The sequence below is a fragment of the Lycorma delicatula genome, chromosome 2, assembly GCF_047948215.1.
Source record: "Lycorma delicatula isolate Av1 chromosome 2, ASM4794821v1, whole genome shotgun sequence".
Classification (NCBI taxonomy): domain Eukaryota; kingdom Metazoa; phylum Arthropoda; class Insecta; order Hemiptera; family Fulgoridae; genus Lycorma; species Lycorma delicatula.
This window is the reverse complement of record NC_134456.1, coordinates 124,025,389-124,043,437: the sequence shown is the minus strand read 5'-3', so window position 1 is coordinate 124,043,437 and position 18,049 is coordinate 124,025,389. Positions and strand designations below refer to the sequence as shown.

The following is an 18,049-nucleotide window of genomic DNA, read 5'->3' as shown; positions in this document are numbered from 1 at the left end:
AAAGAACTTCTCCAGACACTGATAATAAAGTCAAGAAAAGGAAGGACGTAAAACCCAGCCCGCTGCAGAAAACGACAGTCCAGAACACCGAAAAGAAACGAGAAAATGCTTGGCAGGCAGTCTTGTCTAAAAAGGAAAAGAGGAAGCAAGCCAAAGAGCGGTTACCAAAAGAACCGGCGCACAAATCTCGGCCGGAGCCTAAGCGGAAAAACCGCGAAAATTCACCAGGCCGGACGCCTTGATTATCCGACCTGTTGAGAAGGCGAAATATGCTGAGATACTGCGTCGGATTAAAAATGACGTTCCACAAGAGCAGGCCCGGGACGTAGTTGACAAGGTCCAAAAGACGAATGATGGAAACATGCTCATTACGCTCTCCAGGAAGAGCACAGACAAAAGACAAGCTCTAATGAAGACAATAAAGAGCATCCTGAAAGAAGAAGCCGACGTCATCTGTAAAGGTCCAGAGGAACAGCTCGAAATCCGGGACATTGACGACGAAACAACCAAGAACGATGTCCAGAAGGCCTTACAGGAGGCAGCTGGCGATGACTACGAAATACCTGGAGAGGTCATTAAAATTCGTCCGGCCTACAGACCGCTTTGGTACGATTACCAGCAGCATCAGCGCAGAAGATACTCGGAGAGAGAGGCAAGATACGAATTGGCTGGGTGAATTGCCGTATCAGAACAGTGAAGACTCCATTACGATGCTATAAGTGCTGGCACTTTGGACACACTACTGTTCAATGTAAAAGCGAGGTCAACCGATCTGGGCTTTGCGTCAAATGTGGGCAAACAGGTCATCAAGCTGCTCAATGCCCAAATAAGGTGAAATGTGTTTTATGTGCGGAAAAACCTGGTTCTCAGGATACTGCTCACCGGTCTGGCGCTGGTCGGTGCCCGGTCTTCCAGGAAGCACTCCAGAAGCTGACAAATAAACGAACATGAAGATACTGCAGCTCAACATTAATCACTGTGAAGCTGCGCATGATTTGCTCATGCAGACAGTACGAGAATTGAAGGTTGATCTTGTGTTTCTATCGGAGCCATATAAACATCTCACCGGGCAACCATGGGAGACAGACATCACCGCTAAAGCTGTCATTTGGTCCTGTGGTAAACTCTCCTTCCAGAATGTAGACAACAATGGCAGCGCCGGCTTCGTAGCAGCATCAATAGATGGCATCCGCTTCTACAGCTGCTACGCACCACCTAGCCTCTCCATTGCTGAATTTACTGACTTCTTGGATCGCCTGACCGAAGACGCGAAGCAACATCATCCAGTGGCGATAGCCGGGGACTTCAACGCCTGGGCAGTCGACTGGGGTAGTAGGCAGACTAATGCACGAGGAAGAGAACTACTAGAAGCTTTTTCTACACTTGATGTAGTCTTGCTCAACAGTGGTGACAGGCCGACCTACACCAAAGGTGACGCAAGCTCGATTGTAGACCTCACTTTTGTCAGTGCCAGCCTTGCTAAAGGTAACTCCAACTGGAAGGTACTAGACATCTACACTGCCAGTGACCATCATGCTATACTCTGGGAAACGTCTAACGACCAGAAACTCAGAGGGCCTAACAAGCCATCTAACATCGTTGGTTGGAAGGTGAAATCCCTAGACCCAGAAGTATTGATAACAGCCCTCGATAGTGATCCGATAGAGACTGGATGTGCAGAAGAACATACTAAGGCCCTGATGATGCGAGTAACACAAGCTTGTGATGCCAGTATGCCTCGCAAACGTGTTATCAATTCAAGACCTGCGGTACACTGGTGGAACGATCACATCAGCAACCTTCGTAAAGAGTGTCATAGAAAAAGAAGATTATCTCAGCGTGGCTATCAACGACCCAACTCTGCAGTGCTGATTGCAGAGTATAAAAAAGCTCGTCGTGAACTCAATAAGGCCATAAAAGAGAGCAAAGGAAGATGCTGGAAAGAGCTCATATACGAGGTGGACAAAGACGTGTGGGGCAGGCCTTATAAAGTGGTCATGACCCACCTGAAGAAACAACAAATGCCGTCACCTACGTGTCCTCAGCCCCTTCAGAAAATCGTCACTAAGCTGTTTCCACAGCAACACAGTCTCGATTATCAGTTAACGCCAGGCGAACTAGACGACATTCCACCTGTCACTGAAGAAGAGTTGCTGGAGGCCTGTAATCGTGTAGGAAATAATAAAGCGCCGGGATTGGACGGAATCCCGAATATAGCCTTGAAAACCATCATAAAGGCAGCACTAGCATTATTTCTAGACGCGTACAACGCATGCCTCAAGGAGGGGACTTTTCCTCGTAAGTGGAAACAGCAACGGTTAGTACTGTTACCTAAAGGGAAGAAACCGCCAGAAGAACCGTCATCTTACATACCACTCTGCATGCTAGATACGGCGGGTAAGATATTTGAGCGTATCATCCATCAGCGAATAGATGCAGTGGTTGACCCACTCCTGGCAGACAACCAGTATGGATTCCGGAAAGGACGATCAACCCTGGACGCGATCAACCTGGTTGTCAATACGGCCAAGGAGGCGATCGCAGGAACTAGATGGAAGGGTGGAACGAAGAAGTACTGCCTGGTTGCTGCCTTAGACATCAGAAATGCTTTCAATTCCGCTAATTGGGACTGCATCATGCAAGCTCTCGACGAGAAAAACGTGCCAGTATATCTTCGCAGACTAGTGATTAGCTATTTTACAGATAGAGTGCTGAAGTACGATACAAAGAATGGTCCGAAAGAGTATGATATAACCGGTGGTGTGCCACAGGGCTCTGTTCTCGGTCCACTTCTGTGGAATATCATGTATGACGGGCTCCTGAGATTGAAGTTTCCAAGATGTGTCAAACTGGTAGCGTATGCGGATGATGTTGCCGCAGTGATCGTCGCCAAACACCTCGACGAGATTCAACATCTGTTTGACATTACTTTTGAGAAGATCAACCAGTGGATGGATACAGTTAACCTTCAACTGGCCAAGCAGAAGACCGAAGCAGTGCTTATTACCAGCCGAAAAGAAGTTGAAACAATTAAGCTAAAAGTCGGTGACCAAGAAATTACATCAAAACCTCATATACGATATCTGGGAGTGATGCTTGATGCCCGACTCAACTTCAAGCAGCAAGTAGAACACGTCTGTACGAAAGCGTCAGTAGTGAGAGCTAGTCTCGCACGATTGATGCCGAACGTCGGAGGCCCAAAGCAGAGCAGAAGGCTACTATTGTCATCAGTAGTAACATCGGTGCTCACTTACGGAATATCTATTTGGGCTGACGCACTAGAGACGCAAGATTTGTGGAGAAAGGCGGGACCGATATATCGTATGAGTGCATTACGAGTCGCAAGCGCTTTCCGCACAGTGTCTGAGGAAGCAGTTTGTGTCATTTCCGGAACTCTGCCTCTTAGAGTTCTAGCTGAAGAACGACGCAACCTTTACCATCGAAAGACGTCAACCTTACTGAGTGCTGAAGAACTCAAGACAGAAGAGCGACAGAAAAGCATCGCACGTTGGCAGCTACAGTGGGATGTTGCCGTAAAAGGCAGGTGGACACACCGTCTCATACCACGGATTGACTTTTGGCTGAATCGTAATCACGGTGAGGTCAACTACTATCTAACGCAGATGCTATCAGGACATGGCTGCTTTCGAGAATACTTACACCGCTTCAAGCACGATAATTCTCCAGAGTGCCCGTCCTGCCCAGGAGTCAATGAAGATGCAGAGCATGTTTTCTTTGTGTGCCCACGATTTTGCCCACAGCGTGATCAACTCGAAAACATCTTACATCAAAGTATCCAACCTGAGACACTAATAGAAGCAATGTTGTCGTCAAAAGCCGCATGGAACGCAATAAGCACGTTTGCAACAGACGTCCTTACAGACCTGCGTTCCATCGAAAGAAAAAGAGCAAAGGACCACAACATCTAGAAGAAAGAAGTAATAACATCTTAGCTACCAGAAGGAAGAGCAGTAGCTAAATCCTTCCCCCCCCCCCGCGAAGTAATGCCTAACGGCGGATACCGTGGGGGATCAGAGCTCAGAGGATAGCGGAGGTTTTAGTCGGTATTAGCATTAACAAGTCACCTTTAAGTTAATGTTTGAGTCCGACATACCAGGCAAAACATCTAAGCCAGAGATTCGTAAAGGAATTTCCTTCGCTATAAAACACACACACACACACACACACACACACACACACACACACACACACACACACACACACACACAGAGGAGAAACTGTTAACAGGCGCGTCTCCACGTGTGGATTGGAGAAGCCCTCCCTGCCCCTTAGGGGGCATAGGGTTGGGGTGAAATAAAATAGCTCCCGTGTACAAAACTCCCCAACAATGGGTTGGTCATAACATCTGACCTGCCAAGAAGAAGATTGTTCGCTGTTATAACACACTGGGAGTGTTCGTGACTGTGTCGATGTCTGTTGTCGATGCAAGTTTTTGACTGATGTGAGCTTGCTCTGCCGACGTGTAAGTTATAGCAGTAGATCTGGAGCCAGCCACTTCGGGCCTTGATCAGGAAATACGCAGTGAGTGTTAGAGATCGGAATCTTCACCGCACCGAGTGAGTCCAGTCCGTCCGTGAATTCCGGGACTGGCTAAGTGTCGACTGGGCCTCAGGGAACTGGGGTAGGAGTATTATCTCCGAGGGTACACCCGTTCCTAGTTACGACAACCCGCTCCTCTCCGTACGATGCGCTGGTAAAACTAAAACTAAAGTATGCAGAATTTCGAAAACAGACAAAAATTAGATGATGCTGGTTTGCACAGCAAAGTAGACCCCATGGCTTTGCTGTCAGGAAATGTTACAGGGAGTACAACAACCGTGTCAATGGAAGTGGAAGGAGAGTCGGGTGACGCTCATCCAGTGGGTGAAAAACCCATCGCACCCGCCGTTATTCCAAGAGGGAGAATCAATTCACTACCGACCGTCACTGGCCAACAGTCGCCGATGGAGCGGCTCGGTGGCAAAATCGAGAAGCTTGTTGATTTCATTGAAGACAAGAAGAACGTGCATCATGAAATCAGAAAACTGGTTAAGTCCATTGCTACGGCATATAAGTTAGCCAGCAAAGCACCGCAGATGATGGTTTCAACTACCCAAACATCTCCGCGTGCCATGCCAGAGCAAAAATGCCAAAGCAGTGATGTGACCCAGTTGACAAAGATAACCGGAGCCGATGCTAATGGAGGATTAGTTTCGGAAGACAACGGAAAGAGTCTTACTGCGTCTGGGAAGAGAAAAGAAAGAACTTCTCCAGACACTGATAATAAAGTGAAGAAAAGGAAGGACGTAAAACCCAGCCCGCTGCAGAAAACGACAGTCCAGAACACCGAAAAGAAACGAGAAAATGCTTGGCAGGCAGTCTTGTCTAAAAAGGAAAAGAGACACACACACACACACACACACACACACACAATCTTTCAGCAATCTTTCGGGAGGTCATTCCACAGCCAAATATAAGAAAAAAAGTTCATATAAACAAAGATCAAAACTCAAAAAAATCACCAAGAAGACCACACCACACATTAAATGACAAAGAGCATTGGAAATGATTTGTAGCATGTTGAACTAAACTTCTAAGTTTATGTAGTTGCATTTTTAATTTCAGTTCCTTCATGTCGCTCAGTCTTGTTAAAGACTCGACATAGATGTGTTTTATTTTAACGAATTCATTTCTAGTAGTACACCGATGGTAATATCACATGTGGTATTCGCATCAGTGGCATCCTGGCAAGAACAAGGCTGAGAGGTGCCTTTTGCTGGGTTTTGAAGGTGACTTCTGGAAAAGCCCATAAGGGCTAGGTACAGAGGAGGTGGTGTGGCAACCAAAACTCCCACATGGAGGGTGTCTTCCCCTACGGGGTCAGTTCTAAGATTCAATTCTAGTAAAGGCAGTTATTTTTATACAGATTTGAATACTAGATTGTGGATACGGGAATTCTTTGGAGGTTGGATTTCAATTAACCACACTTCTCAGGAGTGGTGGACCTAAGACTGTACAAGCCTACACTTCATTCACATTCATACATATCATCCTTATTCATCCTCTGAAGTAATTATCTTATGGTGGTTCTGGAGGCTAAACAGAAAAATATAGTCTCATGGGAATTTTCTTCTGCCCAAGTGTGAGTATTTAGTTAATTTACAATGTCATTTCTTGTAAGGATTCATTAGTAATTATTAATATTACTTAGGAAATCAGTAAGATGTTCACATTTTTTAGCCAATCCATTTTTATTTATTTTATCATAAATTAACAACATGTCTGTCAATTCTCCCAATAAAAACAAATTTGTAATATCACCCATTGTGAATGGCTGACAGAACAATAACAGCACAAACACTACTCAAATGAATATTCAAATGCTAGACACTAAGCTTAATTTTTGATCAACTGGTATTGCCAACCTATGAAAAATCAAACTTTTTTTATATATAATACAAGGATGTGTTTCAAATTTATTTTTATAATTTTTAGCGTTTGTATGTAAATTGTTTTGTTTAAAATTGTATCACTTTTCTGATCCAGTTTGTATTTTTTTTTTTTTTTATTAAAATTAAACTCAAATTTTGTTTAATTTTAATAGATATTATTTACATCAATGTTCAGAATTAAATTTTCTATAAAGTGAATGTTTAGTTTAATTTCACAGAGAGGCATAAAGCAGGGTTAAATGTTTCATGAGCCATAACTCGCTACTGAACCGTTTTCTGATTGTTTATTATTTACTTTTTTCTTATTTTTGGGTATAGAATCATCTTCCGAGAGATTGTCATGCAATTTAGAATCACTGCATATATATATATATATATATATATATATATATATATATATATATGTATATATGTATATATGTATATATGTATATATATACTAGCTCCCTGTTGCAGCTTCGCCCGTTCTGTATGGTTACTTGCATATCCCGTAGTGCTCAATATTTTTTACTTATTCTTTTTAGTCAAGTAACTGTGGGCAGGTGCAATCAGTCACACATACAGTAATGGTGGCAGTGGTTGTGTTGGTTGAGCACAGCACCTTCACACCTCTTTAAAAAAAAACAAAATTAAAAAAAACAAAAATGGATTTTAAATACTAATCTGAAGAGTATTTGCAAGCCCAAATCTACTGAATATCTCATTTACTACAGTCAGGATTGGAAAAATTTAAAATCATTGTTAACATTTTTTTTTTAATTTTCTTCACACCCTTTCAAGGTCGAATTTCAAAAATTTAGAAATTGATTTATTGCTATGAAGATTATGCTCAATAAAAATCAGGCTGATTTCTTCATTTGTTACCAAGAGTTAAAAAAATAGCAGTGTTTTAAAAAAAATTCAAAAATCTATTTTAACCCATGGAAACTCAGAATTTCAAAAAATCTAGAAATCTGTTTTTAGATATTCATAATAATCATTCAAACTCAGCTCACACAGTGATAGATTCTCACAGTTCATAATCCATTAAAGTTTGTTCTTGAAATGGCCAATCTCCAATGCTACATGTATATATATATTTTTTTTTTAATTTTTTGAGAAGATTTAAAAACCTTCTTGGTTTTGCCAAGAAACATGAGTAAAAATTTGGCTGCGATTGAGCGAGTAGTTTTTTTGTTTATCCCGAACAAATAAAAACTCTCTTCTGCTTTATATAATAGTATAGATAGATTACTTTATTTAATATAAATTTAATTCTATTATTATGTAACATTATTCATTCGATTGATTCGAATCATTCAGTTCAAACACTGTTTGAAGTTAATTAATTCAATTCATTAAAGTTTGTGCTTCAACCGGTAAATCTCCTCTATCACATAAATATATATTTTTTTTAATTTTTTGAGATGAAATATATCTAAAAATGTTCTCAGTTATTCCGAGAAATATGGGTAAAAATTTGGTTGTGACTGATCGAGCAGTTTTTTTTTTGTTTATCCTGAACAAACAAAAACTATCTTCCTGTTATAAAATAGTATAGATTCTTTTATAATGTAATTATAACTACAACAAGAGAACATACAACAGAACAACAGAACTTATAAAAGAACATACAACAGAACTAATTTTAGTACCTTATTAATAAAAGTAATAGAAATAATAAAAAAACAAAAACAAAAAACATACCAATGATGATGGGAAAAGTTTGTTAACTGCTATACCAATGTAAGCATTGGAAGCCAAAGGAAAACCACATATATTAGGCATTTTTACAGTGAGATCCAACAAAAGTCCCATGAGAATATCTGATTCATTTCTAGGCTTTATTGTAATTAATGGACAGGAGCGTAAGCAAACAATTGGATAAGTCAATCCTGGTTGTAGTTTATTAAATTTAATTGTAACATAAATTATTTTTTGTTCTTGTTCACCATTTTCAGGCAGACGAAAACCATACTACAAAATAAACAAAGAAAGTTAGCATTAAAAGGTAAATAAGAAACTATTAATTATTTAAATATTTTCTATACTTTAAACAATTATAATCTTCAAAGGATATATTTATTTGAATTAAATTAATGTAATACTTAAAACAATTATGCATTAATGTAGAACCTAAAAGTAAAATATGTATTGCTGGTAAGATGAAGTAATTTAACCACCAACTTAATCCCTCTTAATCAGTTTTATAAATAATTAGATCTTTAAGAAAATTAATCATCAATTACAATTGTTTGAAACAATTTTGTATTCAGATTGTTGTAATGAATCTTAACCTTACCAGATAATAGAGTGGTGATTATGATGGAATATATTTTGATAAAAGTAAGATTACAATTAATCAATGAATATGTACAATTCTAACCTGAAAAACATTGCTTATACTGCTATATATATATATATATATATATATACCTACAAAATTTATACATTTGATAAATCAGTAATTAAACAGTATATTTATTGTGTGGAAAATGGTAAATTATAATAATGAAAACCACAGATAATTTTCTACATTTATGTTGCAATGAGCATTAGTCAAAGTAAATATACTAATAAAAATATATTTCTCAATATATTAGATCTAAGCCAAATAAGGCTTTGAGAGTGACATAATAGTAATTGCTTGTGACATGGCAACACTAAAAGAGTTTAATTGGAAAATTGGAGAAGTGAAAATAATTAGGAATGTCAATAAATGAAGACTAAATAAAGACGTGTTTTTATCATTTCAAGTAGTAAATGCTTTATGAAAAAAAGAGATTGGGAATAAAAAATTTGATGAGGTTTATAAATTTTAAAATGTAGGGGGTAGTTCAATTGGCAAAAAAAAGAATTAGCAAAGAGATAAAACAAAGAGCGCAAGAATATAATAAAGTTTATGTTCGCAATAAGTATTTTTAAGTTAAAGTTAGTTAGCAGACATGTTAAAGTGAGAATACATAACATTTGCATTAGATCAGTTTTATATATAGTTAATTGACCTGGAATTGACATCTGTTGAGAGATAATTGAAATTTTTTTAAGAAAAGTCTGAGGGAGAGTTTATGGTCCAATAAAGGTGGATGATGATTAGAGGATATGTTCAAATAAGGAACTGGGGGAACTGCAGAACAGAACAGAACTGGGGGAACTGTGGCAGAGAGATTTATTAAAGCACAAAGAATAACCTGGTTGGGTCCTGTTGAAAGGATGAAGCACACAAGAACAGTTAAAAGTAATCTTGAAGGAAAAATTATTTAACAGGAGGAGGAAGGGTTGGGTTAGAAAAAGGTGATTGGATGATATGTTCTGGAAGGCTTGCAAAGGGTGGCTATGAGAGGAGGGTGAGTTTGATAGCAAACAAGATTTCTTATAGAAATGCTATTGAGGAAGCCAAGGCTCATCAAAGGCTGTATAGGGATTAATAAAAAACTAATAAAACAACCAGTAAAAGTAGCAATCTATTTCAACTATTTTGTTACACAGATTGCCTCAAGTATTTGCAAAAAAAACTCTTGCACAGAAATCTATGCATCAACAATAATGTACAATTTAGTGAAATATTTAAACTGGATAAAGTATTTCAAAATGTTTCTAAAGAAAACCATCATGCAGAAACACAGCTAGAAACAATATAAAAAACAAAAAATAAACCTTAGAATAAACAGAAAAACTTACTATATTTTTCCAATATCTTCTAATGTCTTTGTAAGTTTTGAATGGTGAATTTTCAGGTAATTTTGTTTGAAGATATGTAGCCATAGCTGGTTTCATACTGAAAATATATAAAATAATGGGTTTAATATTAATGACAAATAAAAAAGAACCAGAAAATAAATCAACTGAGGTGTTAATGCAATGATTGCAATTTAGACAATTTTATATCACAATAAAAAATATTTGTCTTTCATTACTTAAAATAATATTTAAAAAATTAATAATAATAGAAAAAAGTTTTAAATATAGTTTTTTACATTTATCATATTTATGAGGCGTACACTCTATAGTCTATCACTATACTACTTAAAATCACACTTCAAATTGATGTTATTTTTAAAACACAAAGTGATGTTTCATTTAATATAATAACTATAATAAAAATATTGAAAAACATGTTTTACAGCGATCTCTATAAAACATATTTAGCTGCACTTAAAAGAAACCTACTAGAATGAAGCTGCTGATAGCAACAGAAAAAAATCTGCATAAAATATAAAATAATACAATATGTCTTGGAGTGGGGATCCTTACGATAGTGCAGTCCCTTTAAACAATGTAATTTAGTCTAACCATATTTCAGTAACTAAAGAGCTTTTTTTAAGTGTTAGGTATTGAAAAATCCCTGAAAATCTTGATTTTTTTTTTAGTGAAAATTAAAAGAAAAAATATGGTAATTATTGATGTTTTATAGAGTTAAGACTATATTGATGTCTAATCTGTCAGTGCACATGGGCATGTTTTACATGTCATCAGTAATTTTCACATATTGCAGCATGCTGAGTAAACCATGTAATTTTGTTTCTCTTGATTTCATTGTCCGTGATATATCCACTTTACAGAATTTTATAATGAATTACTGACAAAGAGGATATTTTTTAAATTCATGAACATCCATATACTCAAATGTTATTATTGTAAAAAAAAATTCCATTCTTTAGTAAAATAAATAAAAGATTTAAAATTTTACAGAATAAAGCTGTAAGAAATGCAATTTTTTTTCAATCATGTCAGTCAGCAAATATAAGCAATAATAAGCGGTTAATAAGGGGCACTATAGAAAGAAAGAATAAATACACTAAGATGATAAAAAACCCATTAGTTAAAAAAATAAAAACAAAGAAAATTAATAATAAAAAAGAGCAGAAATAAAACAAAATGTAAGTATTAAAATAAATAAATAGGCACTTAGCTTAAAATAGATAGGCACAATTTATAAAAATAATTTGAGGTAGGAGTATAAAAACTATCACCATGAAAGAACCATTGATAAAGTTGCTCACATTCAGACAATATACCAATAGATTTAGGAAATTGAAACAATTCATTGATTTTAGTCTCATAATCAACAAAACTACTGCCAGCAGTACACTTTAAACTGTTACATGACAGTTATCTACCAGATGCACTGGAGTATGTCAGGTTACATGAATAGCAAGCAATACATCTTGCACCAAATTGATCAGATGAGGTTAAATTGTGAAACAAGTAATTCCCCCAATAGATGCAGAGTTTCAAACAAACTAAACCAGTACCACTAACTGAAACTTATTTTAATGATTACCGTAGTAATTTTCCAGTTTATGCATTAAGTGATAACTATTGTATAACATCTGTTAACCAGGGCAAGCTGTGTAGTAAATAAAATGTCCAACATTATATCTAACAACAAATGATGACTGGAGGAAGAGTCAAAGGAAACACTCACATTAAAATTTAACAGATATCAGCTAGAAAGTAATTGACTTTCTGCACTGAAGGAAGGTCTTCAATATTTGTGTGTCAAACAAAACAAAATTCAATCAATAACATGGACATTTAAAACTAATTAAACAAAAATTACTTTGATTTGAACCTATATCCTATAGAATCACTGGGCAGCTGTTTAACTGATTCATTTGGTTTTCTGGAGATTAAAGATATCTAGAACATCCTGACCCCGTAGGGGAAGACACCCTCTGCCACCCTCTCTGTTCCGAAGATATCTAGAACAGTTTCCTTTATCTGAGGATAGATCAAGCTGCACTCCTTGTTTGTTTAGTGAGTATACCTGTAGCTTGTGCATTCATAATTAATTAGGCCTGGATGTGGTTTTAATTAGCACAAAAACAGTATAATGGAAGACAGGTATGATACATTATCAATAATGGTATTTATAATTTTACTGAATTTACAAGCTTGACTTTAATTTATTTTAGATGCATAAAGAAAAGTATTAATCATTATAATTTATGAATAACAAATTTAAGGAAACGTTTTGTTGGACATCATTATTTTATACCCTTTACTTAGAAGTTAAGAAAAGAAAAGAAATTAAGAAAGTTGAAAAGTTTGAAATTACCTTGGTAAAACAAATACTTTAATATTATAAGCTTCTATATCTAAAACTTGATTTTCTGGATCCTCTTGACTTTCAGTCAAATGGAAGGCATTAAAAACTACAGGGGATAAACATACTCTGGCAGGCCACATTACCAACTGAAGCTGATCACCTAAAAAAATTACATGTTTAAAAAAGACAATATATTTTGAGTACAAAAATACAAGTATATTATAAAGTATATATAAAGTTCATTTTAATGAAAGTTAATTTCAAGGAAGTTCTCAATTTTTTATGTCATTTTTGAGAAGACAATATAATTTTAAGTTGGTTTCATTAATTTTTTATAAACCTAACCTTTAAATTGCTACAGCAAATAATATCTATCTTATAAAAAAATAATAATGTGTTTCCTACTTTTTTTATTGAATTTTTTTGTATAAAATAGATCATTTCAGAGCATTTTTACTTTTACGTATTTCTTTTTGAATCCAGCCATACAGGTTTACAGGTGATTAAAAGTTAAAATATTTATTACTTAGTAGATGTTGGGGGAGGAGAATTTTTTTATCTTGCTGACTGCTTTAAATCACAATGAAACTATAATCCTCTTGAATACTCAAAGTGTTTTTTAATCTTAAAACTATCAAACCAAATTTTTGCCATAAATTTAGCGAAAATGACAATTCATATTAAGTAAAAATTGAAACATAGACCCTACTAATTATAATATATACATCTATTTTATTAAAAAAGTCAAAGTATAATAAATAAAAGTAAAAAGAATAAATAAGAGACATAAATATTTTGATTCACATGGGGACTTACAAAAAATGCTCTAAATGTCTACCACTGTTGCAAATGTGAGCATATGATCTTCTGTAAATACATTCATGTCTACACAATATACTGTGATGAATTTTTTTCAAGATTTCCTTTATTCCAACCATCATTACTTCTACTGAAGCATAGCAGGTTTGGTACAATTTGTCATTTAAATATCCTTAGATATAAATAATAGTCAATGGATGACAAATCTGGACATCTATTGACCTTATGTAATCACACATATGGTCGATTGTGGCAATCCATTTGTCTATAAATGCAAATGCATTTATAAACTTTTTTTTAATGCTATTACTTTCACAAGGTTAGGTTAGGTTTTATGCCAGTATCTTGATGAAACACTAATTTCACCCTATTGCTGAATGGGTCATTCTCAATAAATCTCAGCAAAATACCTGATAAAAATTCAAGACATTGTCCTCCCATAAAATTTCCACGTTAGAAGATTACTGGTAACAATTGATTGTCTGATATTGTGAGCCAGTTAATAGCAAATCTTAGTTGACGATCTCTTCTCTTGTAACTAGAGGGTTTTATGTAGGCCAATAAACATCATTATGTCTGTTAAAGATCCCACTGTTCAAAAAATTGGGATATGAACTCTCTTCAGGTATCCAGCAAGAAAACCAAACCCTTCTCTCTTGGTTACTATCAACCATAGCATGAAGTACAACAGTCTTGTGTGTGTGGTATTTGTATTTTTTTGGACCACTTTGACTAATATGTTGATGGACACTTTGGACTTCTGATCAATTTCCCTTATGGAGGATTCAGGAACAGCTTTGGAATATGCTAATAAATTTGGATCATACATGCATGTATTAAATATACTACAAAAAAAGAGTATTCAGGTCATCGGCGTACGCCACAGTTTCAGTTTCCATCGGTAAGGGTAGAGTGTATGAGCACATCATCATACACTAGAAGCCAGAGCAGAGGTATGGTTTTCCAGCACTTTTGAAAACACCTATTCTGAAGTCCATTGTTGGCAATGTCTTCCCATGGGCCTTTTTTTGACTAATCCTATAATCACTGCAGCCGGTATGCCATCAGGCCCAGGACTCTTTATCTTTCAGTTTGAGGATGGTCGCGGTTACCTTGTCCTGGGTGAAGCATTTTCGGTCACACTCAACATACACTGCAGCACCACTATCTTTCCGAGGGAATAGTCTAGTTGTTTGTCGACTTGCAGTAAAATTTTCTCTCTTATGTAGTCTATATGTGTATAACCTCAAATGTATATAAATCACTGTATTAATATATACCTCAGTTCTAATTATCTGTAGTGGTTCAAAACTATTCTTGAGGTGTAGTGTTACTAATACTGATCACAATCCCAAATAGTCCACTAGATAACTCACTTAGAAATTACCCATGTTTTGGGTTTGATTTCCTAGCAAGAAGAAGAGAAACTTTAGGAATGTTTTTTTAGGGAAGAGAAATACTATATGCCACAATAGGCTAGCAGCAATTTATTCCCCTCGTGCAATATTTATCAATTAATAGCATTAATCTATCTTTTGCAGATTTTTACCTAGGCATGTTTTTTTCTTCTTTCACTATCTGTGTCTAATTTGGAATCTTTTCCAGAATAATCTTTTTACTTTCTCGCCTGTTGCTATAGCAGAGCTCTGTAGCTGTAGAAGGTAAATAAAATTCTTAAAATAAAAAGATTAAGTTTTTAAATTTTAAATAAAATAAATATATGCATATGTTATATTTCATGGAGTTTGTAATGTAATTTGAGATGAATATATAATGCAGCTGATGATGCGAGTAAATCATGAAAGCGCTCCTTATAGTGATATCCTGCATATATAGTGGAATAAGGTAAGCATCCTATTTTATTTATTCTGTACTTTGGTTGATCTAATAAAATATATATAAAATTATATTTATTTGATCAACCTAAGTACAGAACAATAAATAAAGTAGGATGTCACCTTATTTTATCATATATGCAACACCTGCATATATAGTGGAATAAGGTAAGCATCCTATTTTATTTATTCTGTACTTTGGTTGATCTAATAAAATATATATAAAATTATATTTATTTGATCAACCTAAGTACAGAACAATAAATAAAGTAGGATGCCACCTTATTTTATCATATATGCAAAAACATTTTCGTGAATTTCTCGCGCCATCAGTTGCAATCATTTCTTTTTTCAAATTGTTCACATCAAATTACATCTTACACATAAATATAAAATTATTTTTTACTTTTTATAAAAAACAATAAAAACTTTGTTAAATTTTTTTATTATTTTTAAATATGAATTATAAAAATCAATGATTCAAAGTTAAAAATTAAAATTAAACATTATTTTTTATGTATTATATTTCAAAATTATGTCAATTAATAAAAATAAAAATAAACTAAAAAATATATAGTTAAATAGAATAAATATACATGTGGTCTAGCTCATGATGAATGTAACAAGGTGTAGCATTGCGCACAATATTCGGCGCGCATGCGTATACGTTCGTCCCAAAATCTCATTTTCTACCGGGTTATTTGAACATATAAGTAAGGGATTTTGGGACAAAAGTTTTTAGTTGTACAAAAATTTTACAAAATTTTAAATACATGATAATGATTAAACGAGCTAACAATCGAATATTTATGAATGATTATTCACTTTCAATATGAATTAGTATTATTTGGTACTGATAAAGTTATAATATTTATTAAAAATAATAAAAAAGTTTTTTTTAATAATCCTTAATAAAAATAAATATTTTATACAAGTTTATTGATTCTTAAGAGTATTGAAATTGATTGTTAATTCTCTCATTGCTCTCGAAAACTACCAAGGTGAAAAAACACAAGTTATATGATAGTTAATAAGTGAGAAGTTAACGAACACGATGAAAGTTTATTTTTATCTTGTAATTCGTAGTCCGTCGTATTTTGATGTTTCATTTTTAATATAGGTTTAGTCGAAGTATTAATTTATTTAAGTTTGCCTAAGAATTTTTTCTAAGAGTTTTTACTTTATCCGTTATGTGTATTACAACATATGAAAATATACGAAGTGTTATCATAGAATTTCATTTAATTGACTAATTTTTTAAATAACGTACTTCAACTTCTATTTAATGTTCTTATAATACCTCATGAATAATTTTATGTCAAGGAAAAATATTGATATTTAAATGCAAAAAAAAATTGGCAATAAGACATGTAGTTGTATTATTTTGGATACTTTCGAATTCTTTCGAACTCTAGTCGGTTTTGTCCTCTTTGTTAACATTTTTTATTTTTATTTATATTTGCAAGAGTCGGTTTTGGTTTTTTTGTTAATGAAAACTATTTTATTTTCTATTTCATATAAAATGTTTCCATTATATTTTCATTTTGAATTAAAATAATTAAAGTTAATTATTTTCTGAACCGCTCTGTACATTAATAATTAATTCAAGGTAAATTGTTTATTAAGAAAAATTATTATATTGTTAAGAAATAAACAAAATTAATCATTCAGATCATAATTCTCGACTCCACATACAGTCAATTAAATTTTATATAAAATAAACAAAAAAACCTACACTCCATATTTATTTGGAAGTGCGTGTACGCACACGTGAGTATGGCACTTCCTATTTATAAATATTAGAGTAAAAATCCACATTTCGATGCCAATTTTCATATACGTCAATAAATTTTATTCTTTTATGTTTCAAAAGTTTGTTTATTTTTGATAATTCTGCCTTTAATCACATTGGTGTCTTGCTTCTGTTTGTGCGCCAACCGCATAAACGAATTTAAACATCATGGCGGGAAAAGGATTTTGGGACGAGCCACTGCGCAACGCTGGGTGTGTGACACCTTGTTACTTTCATCATGGTCTAGCTAGCCAATGTTACAATACTGTAGAAATAGAATTATGCATTAACAATGTCTGAAGAAGTGCTGCCATCTACTACAGCTTTTATAATCGTGTCATCCTTGTACTGTGTTTGAAGGTTGATCAGATTAAATCTACTTTTATATTTATATATATATATATATATAATTTTTCTAGAATGTCTAAATCCCTAATATTTGTACTCATATTATATTTTTTAATTTCCAATATTTCCAAATTTGTTTGAATGTCAGATATTGAATGTTTATAATTAATAAGATGGTCAGAAACATTAGAGAAACCCAGTTTTCCCTTTTTATACCTAAAATATTCAGAGAATCTAGTTTTGAAAGATCTAGTGGTTTTTCCTATATAAATATGGTCACAATCATTACATTTTATTTTATAAATTCCACTCAAATTGTATAAACCATGTGAATCAGTATGTTTATTTTTTTAAATATTTTATTATATGGTTATTTGTCTGGTATTGCATGGTAAATTTATTTTGATCATAAACCTTGATTATATTTTCAACAATGTTATCAGTATATACATATTTTAAATATACATTGTCAATTTTTTGTATGTTATTTATTGGTATCAATATGTACTATTGTTATTTTTTGCCATTTGTTTTTGTGTATATATTATCTACTAAAGATTCATTATAACCATTATATGTAGCAATTTGTTTTAAATATATTTCTTTGTTTAATTTATTTTTATTTTCATTATATTTTGTGCAAGTAATTTTTCTGTTAACTATGTTTGTATATATATTAATACTGCATTTCTATAGGAGTTTAGATATTCTAGAAAGATTCTATATATATAAATATAAAAGTAGATTTAATTTGATCATCCTTCAAACAAAG

General features: G+C 34.0%; 1 protein-coding gene across 2 annotated transcripts in view; it reads right to left on the bottom strand.

Annotated features, from left to right (window-relative positions):
• LOC142319194 (uncharacterized protein C18orf63-like) overlaps positions 1 to 18,049 on the bottom strand; it is a 48,593-nt gene that overhangs the window by 5,997 nt on the left and 24,547 nt on the right. For both annotated transcript variants that reach the window (XM_075356187.1, XM_075356188.1), the window contains exons 5-7: positions 12,493 to 12,643; positions 10,113 to 10,209; positions 8,139 to 8,408 (exon numbers count right to left, since the gene is read on the bottom strand). In XM_075356187.1, coding sequence (XP_075212302.1) covers positions 8,139 to 8,408; positions 10,113 to 10,209; positions 12,493 to 12,643 — 518 coding nt within the window. The remainder of the gene's footprint in view (positions 1 to 8,138; positions 8,409 to 10,112; positions 10,210 to 12,492; positions 12,644 to 18,049) is intronic.